Source organism: Rhipicephalus microplus, chromosome 5 (assembly GCF_043290135.1).
Source record: "Rhipicephalus microplus isolate Deutch F79 chromosome 5, USDA_Rmic, whole genome shotgun sequence".
In the NCBI taxonomy this organism is placed as follows: domain Eukaryota; kingdom Metazoa; phylum Arthropoda; class Arachnida; order Ixodida; family Ixodidae; genus Rhipicephalus; species Rhipicephalus microplus.
Genome location: NC_134704.1, coordinates 45,386,591 through 45,400,342, shown reverse-complemented (window position 1 = coordinate 45,400,342; position 13,752 = coordinate 45,386,591). Strand labels below are relative to the sequence as shown.

At 48.1% G+C, this 13,752-nt stretch overlaps 1 protein-coding gene and 1 long non-coding RNA gene across 4 annotated transcripts in view; one reads left to right on the top strand and one right to left on the bottom strand.

Annotated features, from left to right (window-relative positions):
* LOC142817761 (uncharacterized) overlaps positions 1–13,752 on the bottom strand; it is a 190,104-nt gene that overhangs the window by 171,491 nt on the left and 4,861 nt on the right. The window lies entirely within an intron of this gene.
* LOC119174635 (cell adhesion molecule Dscam1-like) overlaps positions 11,619–13,752 on the top strand; it is a 141,091-nt gene continuing 138,957 nt past the window's right edge. Inside the window, exon 1 of one of the 2 annotated variants that reach the window (XM_075895337.1) lies at positions 11,619–12,319. In XM_075895337.1, coding sequence (XP_075751452.1) covers positions 12,208–12,319 — 112 coding nt within the window. In that variant the 5' untranslated portion in view covers positions 11,619–12,207. The remainder of the gene's footprint in view (positions 12,320–13,752) is intronic. The other variant, XM_075895338.1, reaches the window with a different exon arrangement.

Below are 13,752 nucleotides of genomic sequence, written 5' to 3'. Positions count from 1 at the left end.
TTTTTTTTTTAAAGTTCACTCGAGCGATCGCTACATTGGTGAATGAAGAAACAGAGAAAAAAAAGATATAATAAACCCTCCACGCCACGTCGGAGGCAGCAAAGCTAGCGAAAGCTCGATCGCAAATGCATCCTCGCCATTCCCATGAAAGCCCACACCGTCGACCCACGGTCCACTGGCTCTCTGGTTCTTGATGGATGAGCGAAAAAAAAGACGCGCCCACCACGGATCGAGCGCCCGACGCGCACCTATGGACATTCGCTCGGAGCGTGCACCGCCAGACCGAGTTGAGCCACGCACGGCTTGCACGGTTCGTGGTCATCGCCAAGACGTGCTATGGCCATCAGTGGTATACATACCGGCGGCGAGTAAAATACAGCCTTACACCCATCAGCAATGGTCCAACGCACGCGCCGTATACGTGCTACGTGCCCGAATGCGCGCGTTGCATGTCGGTATACGTGTATATATACGAGGCGGAACAATAGGGCTAAACAAGAGTCGCATGATGGACTTTTAAATTAGGTCGTCGCGAAGCGTCATGCGAGGCGATGCGAATAACGAGCACGCTGACGTCCTGCGGGAACAGACGTTATACTTCTTCGATGATAACCGAGCCGGATCGCAACTTCACTCTTGCGGCGCAGTGTATCATTGACTTGATGCTTTGGGTTAGCGAACCGTGCGTAGGTGATGGCACACTTCAAATAAAGGCAGAGCGTTAATGGTCACCTATACCTCACGTGCCTTTACTTGCGTTATCGCGTGGCGTATGGTAATTTGATGACGATCGATGCGCGGGCTGCGGTGTCAGCATGATATAGTATATTGGAAAGTTATTATAAGCGGGGATATTCGGGATGTCTTTGTACTACGTCACGATCATACTCCATGAAAACTTTGATTCCACGTAGGTATTAATCGCCGTTCCGTTGCAATTTCGGACGTTCCAATTTAGTGAATTAAACAATTTTCGGGGTTAAAAGTGAAAAAAATAGACGTAACAGACCACAACAAGGCACATTGAAAAAAATAGACGTAACAGACCACAACAAGGCACATTGGCCATGTTTTCATTGAGCTGATGCATGTTTACTGTACCCAACTGCACCCTCACTGCAAGAATTCGACTGTACTGCCCCCCGAGAGAAGCATAGGCGCGTTGGTGGTAAAGTCATATCTAACGAAAACATCACAATACAATGTTGACGAAAACATCACAATACAGCCCTCGCGTTGTGGTCTTCTTTTCCTCCGGCCTCTTCTAGTTTGTCTTGAGAGAGAGAAAGAGAGAAACGAGAAAAAAAGGAAGGCAGGGAGGTTAACCAAATGCTAGTATCCGGTTCTGAGATGCTATATAGCTGTCCTCTGTTTTATTTACTTGAGTAATTAAATATTATTATTATTATTATTATTATTATTATTATTATTATTATTTGTAGAGCAAAAAAATAAAAAAATAATAGAAGGCATAGACAAGAAACATTGCAATCATTACAACCCGCTTATAAAAAGGAAGCATTAAGGCAATGCGGGCGTAAAATACATGCAATCACGAAAACTACGGAGGCTCGGCAAAGCCGACGTCAACGTATACAGATAGAGAGGTTCCGCGCGCAGCACTGCGACATTCTCATTGAAGTGTTTGAAAGGTAAACATATACAAGGAACTATTTCCGATGTGATCAGGCAATGGAAGCTAGCCCGACTACTCGCAGATAGATGCGTTCGCACCAAGAAACTGTTCAACGGTTTTACCGCCCGGAATGAAATTCATTTTCTTTCTAATTTTAGATCGAGTAATAAACGAGGATGCGTTGGTCTTGTAATCAAACCCTGTCTCTTATGGGTTCCCAACAGGCTTTTCTGGATCGATTAGCATCGCTGTTTTCGCATCGCGCCCTCCGTGATTGGTTAACATGGTGCGCAGCCAGGGCCAATCACGTATGCCACGTTTACGACGACACAATCTAAGAGCGCAACGCATAAACTTGCACAATCATCCTGGCCGAACTTATTGCATAGCTTCGACAGCGCCGCATCTTATGCAAAAAACGGAGTGTAGTGCAACGACTACTCAACGCTTCATTTTTGCTTCTTTGGCACGAAAATGTTTTATGCCGACGTCCACCAAGACTTCAGTGACGTATTTCCGTCCCGGAAATGACGTCCAAGAAGACGCACGATCAGAGAGCAGAGCTCCGTCAAAATGACCTTTTCATCCGAAAGATCACGAACCAGCGACATCTCGGTCCGCGACAACAGAGGCTGGGCACGCTACCCATGCATGCACTATACGCCATGGTCACATACTTCAAAAACTTCTTCATGGTCGAATGTCGTGAAAATGTCGCAATAAAGCTCACGTTTGTGTAAGCACGTTTGTTCCGAAGAAATGAAACCTACATAAAACAGAACACGACAGTGAATCCCACTTTACACGACACCGCAGACTGCTACTATAAGAGCCTGTTGTGTACACAAGATGAAACAATCGAGAATACCGTATACAACGCAGAAACGCGCACAGACAGATCCAAACAATTGCAGCGACGCTCAAGGATAAGGTCCCCTTTGTGTATGGCGACAGAAGTTACAACGAGCGAAAACTGAAGGGTGACAAAGGCAACACCGAACAGAGGGAGACAGACTATAGACGCATGGCTGGCTTGCCAGGAACAAAAACCGGAACCTGGTAAAAAATTGTGACAGGAACAACTGTTCGCAGCGGGGGCGGCTGGAACGACGCAGCCGCTGGAAACAATGACTATACGCACTCGCACCGGCGCGAAACGTGCGCCATGCGGGCGCGCGTGCACTACGCGATCGATATGGCATACAAAATGTCCAGTCGAAACCGTGCAGCAGAGTACAAGGCTGCTTTTAGCATCGCACAATACGTGGTGTCCATATTAGCAACTCAGCAAAGGCTCCGGCTCGAGCCGCTGAGCAAATATATATATATATATATATATATATATATATATATATATATATATATATATATGCAGGAGTTGCATATTATGCAGCATATATATGGCTGCAGCAGTTGCATTTTCGATGGAGGCGCGAAAATGCTGTGGGCCCGTGTGCTCAGATTTGCGTGCACGACCCCACAGGTGGTCGAAATTTCCGTAGCTCTCAACTATTGCGTCTCTCATATTCATATGGTGATTTTGGGACGTTAAACCCCACACATCAATCGAATCTTCGAAAATGAACAGTCAGAGTCAGATTATAAATATTGAGTCAGAGACTATATACAGACTATTTCACCTAACACATATGCGCACCGCCATCTTGGGCTGCTGAATGGGCAGGGTTTTTTTTTTGTTTTTATATATTGAGATGTGAATTAACAACACCACGAGTCGTCATATATGCATCCAACTGAAACATTTTCGTGTGTATGAGCCTACCAAAACACCGTTCATTTGGTTGTTACACACGCAACACACAATGGTTAAGAGTCAAACATGACGGCATCGTAACTCCTCCATAAGAAAGTCTATACCAATGGCACGAAAGCTCGAAGGAGACATGTCTCGCTATAGAGTTTACACGGAGTACCCAAATAAGTGTCCCGGGACGCTATAGCTTCTACGGCGATGCACGGTTTTCCCCATACCTGCACCGATGACCACGCAGCGGCGCCGTTGATGGGTGGTTTCTTTCCGCCCACTCTGTTCCCGTCGCCACCCTGTAGTGCATATGCATTCAGTGCGGCGTCAATTAGGGATCGGAGTCCTTCTGTATGGAGCTCTTGCATCTTTGATGGGCCGGCACCCGGGCCGCTAGCCAAAATAAAAGTAGTAGTGGCATGACACGCACACACTGAGAGCAGCTGGTGACTCGTGCGCGCTATTTATTACGCAGCGGCAATTCACCCAAGGCGCATACACTATACGCGACCACACCCACCAGTCCTCGCAGAACTGAATAGCCGGTCGCACGTGCGAGATGAGATTGGGTCAAGCAAACATTGCGTAGCATGGGACTCGGTAGCAAGCATTGCGTAGCATAGTCTATAGACCTTATTCGCATCTCGTAGTGAAGCGCCCTGTAGTTCTTCGCGTAGTCGAGTCTATGGACCCCACCCTCCCCCTATCAAAAAGTGCCCTGCAGAGGCAGTGACATCAGACTTTTTTTACTCCCGTGCCACAGTCCAGAAAGAAGATGTTCTTTCTTTCCTATGAACACATCGCATTTTTTTTCAACTATTTCTTGCCCTCGCCGGCGTCTCATTAAATGGTAGACACAGCTGGTGTTTTGCTTTCCACCGTATCACCTATGCCGTCATGGCTTTCGATCTGAATGACACCCTCGACGACGCAGGATGCGCGCAGACGGAATGTAGCCATTCCGGGCGTGATAGTGGCTATACTTAGCGTGAGTCCAAACAGCGTCGTTTGGAGGGAGCATACAGTTGTATTTGACACATATAGTCGCCAGGCTTCGTTACTACGCTTTCCGATTCACTGACCGGAACAACATAAGGGATATTGATTCAGACGGGTACGTATACGTCATTGACGTGCGCGGATTGCTAAGTTGTTCTCTCAACTTAGCAACTTGGTGAGGTGACCATGGGCGTCGGCGGAGTGTAGTCTTGGGGAGTGCAAACCCGTGTCTCGGTGGAGCAGGAGGAGCACTGGCATGGTTTTGTAAGGGGCCCGGGAGGAGGGAGGGCACAGAATTTTCCTGCCAATGCCCATGCAGGTGACGTCACAACCGCCTCATCAGAAAAGTACACATGCTTCAGAATCTCAAAATTATAAAGCCGTGCGATGATGATAATTTGGTAACTACGATTTTACTGGCTGTTATCCGAAGTGTCGATATGAAACTAACAATCACGTGGTGTTATCCGGAGAGAGGTACTGGGCATGTAGGCTGCCTCACTATTAGATTAAACCAAACTTCGGTCGGCTAGATTTGCAAAGAAGATGCCTTTCTGAAAAAAAATTATTGTTCTTTATTAATGTTCACCGAGGAAACGCCGTCTCAGCTAATATTTTAATAAAATATTAGTGACGCAGCTGATACAAGCAAGAAAAAGGGAGGAGACAGGCCCAACGTCACACTCTGCTCATCTATTATTATTTGTTCTTTGTACGGTTTCACTACTTAACCGCAAGGACGGCACAGAGGACGCCGCTAAATTGAAAAGACAGCTACCAGACGTGATAACGAAAAATATATTAAAGGTAACTAAAGAACCAGGTTACGTAGCAAAACGTACTTTTAAGCACTGCTACACTCTTGTGGAACTTCCAACGGCGCACTATCGGGGTGAATGGACTCGCACGAATACAACCAACGGTAATTTCATTAAAGAAGCGCCGAACAACTACCAGTAGAAAGACGACCCCAAATAAGCTGTTTCATCTGTCTCTTCTTTTGTCAGTTGGCGGCTCAGCGTCTAGTTCATGAAAAGTACATGTCGACCTCTCTACCTTTCTGTAAATAAATTATCTCTCTCTCTCTTTACTAACTAGCCCGGCAGCAACGAGTTCTCTCGAGCAGCGTTATGGGCTTATTTTTGGGTGCGAATGTATTTTCTCTGATTCTCAAACTGTTCAAAGCAGGCACGAAATGCAGGATCGGTCGATACATTTCTTTCACGCAACTTTTAGAAAGAAACCTTAGGAGGCTGTAATTGTGTTAGCGCCGGAGCTTTCATTGCGTTTTTCTTTACTATAAATGGGGAAGGGGGAAAAGGAATGAAAGTATGTGGCAGATAAGAGGAGAACGGTAGTGAAACAAGCAGGGACACATACATATAGCCATTTTTACGGATGGGTCTGAGTGCCGTCATATCTGGCTTTTAACGTTTGTCCTTGTGTGTGTGTGTGTGTGTGTGTGTGTGTGCGTGTGTGTGTGCGTTTGCGTGTGTGCGTGTGTGTGTGTGTGTGTTTTGTAACTCACATGTTTTCATATGCATGAAAACATTTGAGTTGGTTTGTACTGATTTGTCATGGCCTTATACTTTATTTCACGTCGCGATGTACAAGAAGTAAAAAAAAAATTCTCTTGACTGCATACGATGAAGGCACCCAGATGTCTTACGGAAAATAGTCTATAGGAAACAACACCGCAGTGGTCAACTGGTTAGAAACATCCGCCACCCATAAAAGAGGTCCAGTGTTCGATTCCTAGAGCCACAGAGCAGCTGCCAGTTCTCTTAATGAGCCCCGCCGCGGTGGTCCAGTGGCTAAGGTACTCGGCTGCTGACCCGCAGGTCGCGGGATTTAATACCGGCTGCGGCGGCCGCATATTCGATGGGGGCAAAAATGCTGTAGGCCCGTGTGCTCAGATTTGGGTGCACGTTAAAGAACCCCAGGTGGTCGAAATTTCGGGAGTCCTCTGCTACGGCGTGTCTCATCATATGGTGGTTTTGGGACGACGATAGTTATAGCGCGAGAACAGAACGACGACACAGAGACAAGAAGGACACGAAGGGCACGAGCGCTAACTTCCAACTCATAACTATCGTCATGCCATACCAACTAGCCCAATCTGCCATACTTCTAGGTTTTAGGACGTTAAACTCCACACAACAATCTATCAATCAATCAGTTTTCTTAACGGGGAGAGAGAGGTACTCCGGCGTGTCAGGTCGCGGTACTGTGGGTGCTCATTTCTTGAAAAAGTCTCCCCTCTCTTTTTCCTCTTTCTCCTTTAATTTCCTTGTCCCCTTCGCTCGAGGACAATAAGCCATGCTTCTTCACAGGTTGCAAAATATAACGTGTTTTTTTTTTCCTTATCTGAAATTCGTTACTACTAAACAAGAATCAAAGCAAGTTTCATGAAAGCGGGTCGCTCGAAACAACGAGAACAAACGACTTTTCGAGAACGCTATAGAGCCCGGCTGCAGTTTACAAGCTCCAATATAATTCCAGAAGTCTAGATAGTGCTGATCGCATCTGCGCAAAAACTACATCACTCTTACACAGAACTAGAGGTCACTCTAACAGACCACATGCGCTAAGCGTCTTCTCTTTTGAAAGTACTCAAGACCACGCGCAGAACTGATGAGTGCGCAGCTCTAGATAACACGACAAACGTGTCCATTGTTCTCGCACGAGTGTTTTTTTTTTTAGTCATTTTTCTAAGGACTGCTAAAAAGCCTGCGCAGATTCGCCAGGTGTACGACGCCACCGCTCTGGAAAAGACATAGGCGCTCAAGTTTTCCATTTACGAGGCTTCTCGAAACATATTAACATTAACAACCACGGACACGAAATGCTTCACATGGCTCCGCACCACTGAATAATTCATAGCAGCCAGGGTCGATACAGAAGGCGCTTAGTCTTGTCGCTCCTCGGATGAAGAAGGTGCAATTATTAAGCACGCTCAACCCCAGAACCCGTAAGTCAGGTTCATTAAATCGCGCGGTGTCATCGCACGCACTTCTAAAGGGCTTGAATAAATCTTATGAAAAAAAGAAAACAAAGTGACTTAAGGTTCGAAAGGTGGTACACAGACGTTGCTTCGGAAGGCTAATGAGGCATTCTTTTTTTTTTTTTGGACGATACAGCACCTCAAGACAGAACAAAATAATTTGATTGATTGATTGATTGATTGATCAATTGATATGTAAGGCTTAACGTCCCAAAACCACCGCATAGTTATGTGAGGTGCCGTAGTGGAGGGCTCCGGAAATTTTGAGCACCTGTGGTTTTTTAACCTCCATCGGAAAGGCAGCCGCTGCTGCCGGGATTCGATCCCACGACCTGCGGGATCGACAGCCGAGTATGTCATCGCGCGTTTGAAATGAACCCGGCAAGCCGAGCTATGCGCCTTTTTGTAAAGTCCCTCTGTAAAGTAAAGTTTACTTGTTTGTAAAGTACAGGGGCTTTACCCTTTTGAACGTATCAGGCGCTGCGCCGTTCTCCCTACTGGGCTGCGGAAATTAGGCGCCTTTTTCTTCTTCTAACCACCCACTACCATGCACATCCGCAGGTTACTGGGCGCGCTTTTTGGCCAGAGCAAAACGGTTTCCGTCGCCCCGAGGGCCCCACTTATCGGCTTTACTGGGAAAGATCACAAGCGCTTCGGCTGAGTTCCTTGAGAAGGATTGACAACTGCATTGCAATAGAAACTTGCGCGGTGACCAGTGGTGCCATTTTGGCGCGACAAACGACACAACTCGCGACCGTGAAGGAAGCCGCTTATGGAATCGCGAAGCCAAACAGGTTCGAATCGGCAGCTGAAAGTGAGGACGGCGCGTCAAATGAGCTGGGCCTGGTCGACCTTCAAGACGGCCAGGTGCACCAGGGGGGGCGCATAAACAAAAGAAAAAAAGGGGAAGGGGGAGGAGGGTCACAGACCTGACTTCCAGGATAAGTATACTACACGAACGCTTCTTTTTCCACGCAGACGGCCTGTCGAAGCGAATGAGCAGAAACGAGCGATGAAAGAAAGCCTGTGTGTACACTCCCAGCGTCGAAGGAATTTTCTTTTTCTAGTACCATACGCTCAGGTAGTCGAACACACGCCCGCTGGGCTGCTTCACTTTTCTAGGCGTGCAAGGCTAAAATTTTCGTGGCAGCAGAGTTGACTTCGGCCGGCTGGTACGAAAACGAGAAACCGAGGGGGTCAGTGGGCAGAGACGGACGGACTAGGGTTCCACTTCGGCCGAAACTTCACGGCACGCAAGGCAGTACGTGTCGTAGTTTTCAGTGTCGTCATGCTGGGCTGTGAACCTTTGTGTTTCGCATATTTAACAACTAAACGAACAGATTTACAGTTGACGCATACACGCGAAAATGGTTGAGTTTGTGCGTACTATGTTTCATGGAACTATTATTTCACATCGTAATCTACAAAAAAAAGAAAACATTATTGTAACAGTCCAAGATGACGGCGCTCACATGTCTTAGGTAACATGGTCAAGTGATAAAAGGATTTGAGGAATTCGATTGATTGATTTGTGGGGTTTAACGTCCCAAAACCACTATATGATTATGAGAGACGCCGTAGGGGAGGGCTCCGGAAATTTCGACCACCTGGGGTTCTTTAACGTGCACCCAAATCTGAGTACACGGGCCTACAACATTTCCGCCTTCATTTGAAATGCAAAGGTTCCGTGGAAGAGAACAGTTCTAAGATGGTATCATGACAAGGCATTTGCGTTAACAAACCTGTACAATCAGCTGCAAAAAAAATGACCAAACCATCATCAACGTGAAAGATATAGCAGTGATGAGTAGCACCATCGAGAGCTGACCTGACGCACCGTTTAGATGCGAAGCAGCTCTTCAACAAACCAGTGTAACGCTGTCCCTCCGTACGAACGCGCCGCGGGTGTTGGCGCGGTGCCAAGTAGATCACGCCGCTGCGGTGCGTTCCCGTCAAGCTACCCTCGATAGTGCCCTGTTCGCCCGCAACACCTGCCGCGATCGCCACTCGCTACGCCACCGACTCGTCGGTTCACGCGCAATAAACCTGACGCGCGCCTAACGTACGCGCTGAAACATGTCTGTACGTGCCACCGACAAGACCTGCGCCCAGTCATCGCTTCAAACTAATCTTCCGGCACTCACCGCAGCACCCGCGTTAGCGCCGTTTAACCCGTGACACCACCTATGCACAACGCTGCTGCTTCACATACCATCAGACGTCCCTTCGGGGAGATGGCGCAATATAAAAAAAAATGCTTGCGATAACACCTTCGTCGAGATGAGTGCTCTGAAAGTTTGAGACAAGACACACTGGTGTTAAAGCTACTTTTTATCTGAACTTTCACCCATGAATACATAAATATAGGTCACGGGTCCGTGATAGAAGCCTATCGCCACATACCAAAGCAATTTTTTTTCTTTGGTTGGTATTTCGTCACACGCCCTAGTTGTGTGCGACAGCCAGAAAGCATAAAGCTGTGATCTGAACATGGGGAGAGATTCAGCCAGCGTATGGCACCACAGTCGGTAGTCACCTGCGCTCGCGATCCACTATCGAAATGCGGCAGCCGTTCCCGGAAACCCGTACCTGTTTTCCTTATTTTTTTTTTACTTCAGTCACACCAGAGTGCGGGGACCATCCGTATTTTTTAAAACATGGGGCTAACAGATAAGGTCCCGAGTGCTCACGTGAGCGATATGTTTACTTAGATTGTTCGCGAGACTATTTGTGTCATAGCCTATCTCCCATGTACGTCAGGCAATGGATTACGTCAGGCACTCTCAGAAGAAAATAAACAGCGGCTGCGTAGAATCATTCCTCGTGCGCAAGACGGGTACCCTACAGAAACACGAACAATATCGTTATGAAGTGCAGGAACCGTAGCGTGTTTGCGTAACGCAAATATCGTTCAGACGTTTCAAATGACCAGTACAAATTCAAAGCGACATGTAACTACTGCGAAGAGGTTTATTGGGCGTTCAAGGACGTTATAGTTACCAGCGGCGAGGCAGTCCAAAGGCACAGCAGCGATCAGAAGCACGAGCAGCGCGATGGCGATGAGACCAAGTTTAAGCTGAACATACGCACCAAATAGCCAGCGTTTTTCGGCATTCCTAGCAAAGGAAATATATTTGGAACCATAGAAAAGCTTCGACAACACGCGCATTCATGCGAAGCTTTCGAGCAGGTGTTTCCAAACTGGTACATACATACTGGCTCTAGAAGCACGAAAGAAAATGAAAGTCAGTTTGAAAGTTAGATTTGCACGACAATGCTGCTCATTAAGCAAGCTTCTCTATAGAAACCAAATGTTTATACTTTTTCCCAAAACGATTAATGGTTTGCCCGCGCAAATCCACATCGTTTCGTGCCGTTTTCATTCGATTCTCTCCTCCGCACGCAGGGCTGCCCGCAAACCGGAAGCTCTTCTTGGCTGGCGCCGTCAAAAAGGAAGTCAAGGGAACAACGCTCGGCTTTTGCAGACGCCCCACTGCCCTTCGCCTCACTCTCGCCCTTCGCTCGAAATCGGCGTGGCCGCCCGCCCTTCCCGGAGGATCAAAAACGGCGGCTCCAAGGTTGCACGAAACAGACCCGCTGACGGGGAGGAAAGCCACTTCCTCTTCCGAGAAGGCTACAAGCAGACACAAACATATAGATAGCTTGCACGACACGTCATGGGGCGACATCTGAACGTGCTGACACCACACGACGACTGGTTACTCATGAATAAGTGCGGTTAACCTGCTTCAGCGTGATAACGACGTGCCAGGAACACCTCTGTACGTAAATAACGAAATAACCAGCACGTGATGTTTCGATGGCACTAATGTGGCATCGCAAACGTCGCGACCACCAATACTGGCGCTCCAACACGGCGGTTTCAGTGATATGAATGCCAGCCGAAGGGTCCGGAAGAAATCCACGTCTCGTCCTGAAAGTTGCGCAGCGCCACGCGACACGGAATGCACGCGAACAGTGCGGCATAGCCCACCGCTTCCACTTCCACCCCAACAGCAAAGAAACGAAGTCGAACGCACCGACCGACAACGAGAACACCACAACAAAGAATCACGTGACGTCATCCCGCGTACGACTCGGCGTGGAGAGAGTGCACAAAGCACCAAGTTAGGGGAGGCAGGAGACGCCCGCCAGGAAAAACTCACAAAAAGGAGAAACCACATGGCGGCGCTGCGCGCGCTCTCGCTCCTGCGGAAAGCGCACGTCGAGCCGCCGCGCCACTGGGACTGCTCGAGAGCCGACGTCGTCGGCTGCGCTCAGGGGGGCGAGCTGCATGGCTTGGCCGCTTGCCTGACGGGAGTGTAGTGCTGGACGACACCGGCGATGGAGGAATCACCGTCGAAGTAGCACGACATCATTCAGCGATAATTCGTCGAGTGAGTGCCTCGGAGGTGTGAATACAAAGAACGTCCAGGAAGGGACACACGAAAGAAAAAAAAAAAAACAAGTGTCCCTGGATTCTGAGTAGAAGGACAAGGATTCGCGGCCAAGAAAGATCCGGCGATGTGTGCGCGTTGAGTGGGATTTATCCCGCCGGTGGGCGATCTTCCGAAAGTGGGGAATCGTTAACAACGGATCATGATGCTAGGTGCGAGTTGTTGTGAACCTACGATGCCCACGGATGATGCCGGCGGATGTTGCCACGGCGGCGGCAGCAATCGGTGAAGTGGTCGTCCAGCGAGCGTTTTTTTCCCGCCGATCTCCCGAAGGAGCACCGCGGATCGGCATCCGCTAGAAGCAGCGTGCGCGACGAGTCGGCCGGCCGGCTTCATCGTAGCAGTGATGACGGATGCCCGGGAGCGCGCGGGGTTCGCACCCGCGCGCCTAGCGCTGCCATCGCTGCTCACGCTACTGATGCTGGTGTTGGAGGCGCCGCACGGGACCGCTGCTGACGGTGAGTCGACGTTCTTTTCACCTATACACGCTGTCTAATGCGGTGGTACAGTACTAAAACTATATTTTGGAGTTTTACAGCCCAGAACCACAATATGATTATGAGAGGCGGCTTTATGGAGGGTTCCGCTAATTTCGACCGTATGGTATTCTTCTTCAACGTGCGTTTAAGCACACTGACACGGGACTCTAGCATTTTACTTCCACCATAATGGTGCTGCTTCGAACCCACGAGCCGAGCAACGCTACCACTATGTCACCGCTCAGCGGGTGGTGGTATTGTGGTTGCGATGCCCGGCTGCTGACCCCAATGTCGCGGGTACTATCCCAGCCGCAGCAGTCGTATTTCGATATATTCGAAACGTCAGCGCACGTTCGAAAACACCAAATGGTCGAAATCTCCGCATACGTAAACGACGGCGTGATACGTAATCACGTCTTGTTCTTGGCATGTAAAACGCCAGGTACCATTTTATTATTACGCACGTTGTTGTTCTTAATTCGCACGGAGTTCGGCTGCCCCTGATGCATTGCCGGCGGCAGGCAAAGTGATTTCCGCGAATCGCGAAACGTGGTGGCGGCTAATACGAAAACATGAAAAAAAAAATACGATACCCACACGATGGTTCAGTGGTCGTGTTTGTCACCGTATTGCTGAACGCTGTAAGCACATAATCAGAGCAATCATTGAGCCCAGTTTTCGGCGACACATGTCTAGCATTGACGTCACTCAAACCACCATGCTTTCCAGCGGCGTCGTTACTACATTGAATCAGGTGACACACCACGTGATCATGCTGTTTGACGTCACCAAAGATGCCTTACACAAATACCGGTACGTTAAGAACCCCAGTTCATGACGTCACGAGCAAGCTATTTATAGCAGTCCGAGATGTTGCAGTCCAGAACCGAAACATTGGACAAGTTACTAAATAGTAAACACTAATTTTCAAAATAAAGCGTAGGGCATGCGGTTTTTGTCTTACTCTGTCGACATACCTGCGTCCCTCATCTCTCAACACCTTTGTCCCAGAGATTCATACACCAACCAAATATTTATATTTGATTTCAGCGTTGAATGATGTAGCGTTTCACTTCCAGCGCTCATTTTGCGACACAAAGTCCTAAAGAATCACTTTTATACGACTACTCAAACGTCATTTTCCGATATGCGAGCCATTCGTAAACACAGACGGTGTATACGACTTGACAGCAACAGAGGAAGATACTCAAAGTTCATTATTTTCTTTAATAAGAGTCACGTCGTGACAACAGCGAGTTGAACGGACTTATTCGGAAAACCAAATGCCATCACAATATTACCAGAATTAGGGTTGAAATCGTAATTGGTCTTATATAAATCACACGAAATCTATATACAAAAAGTGGACAGCGGCCATGATGAAAAAGGCGAGTGTATATACATAACATGAG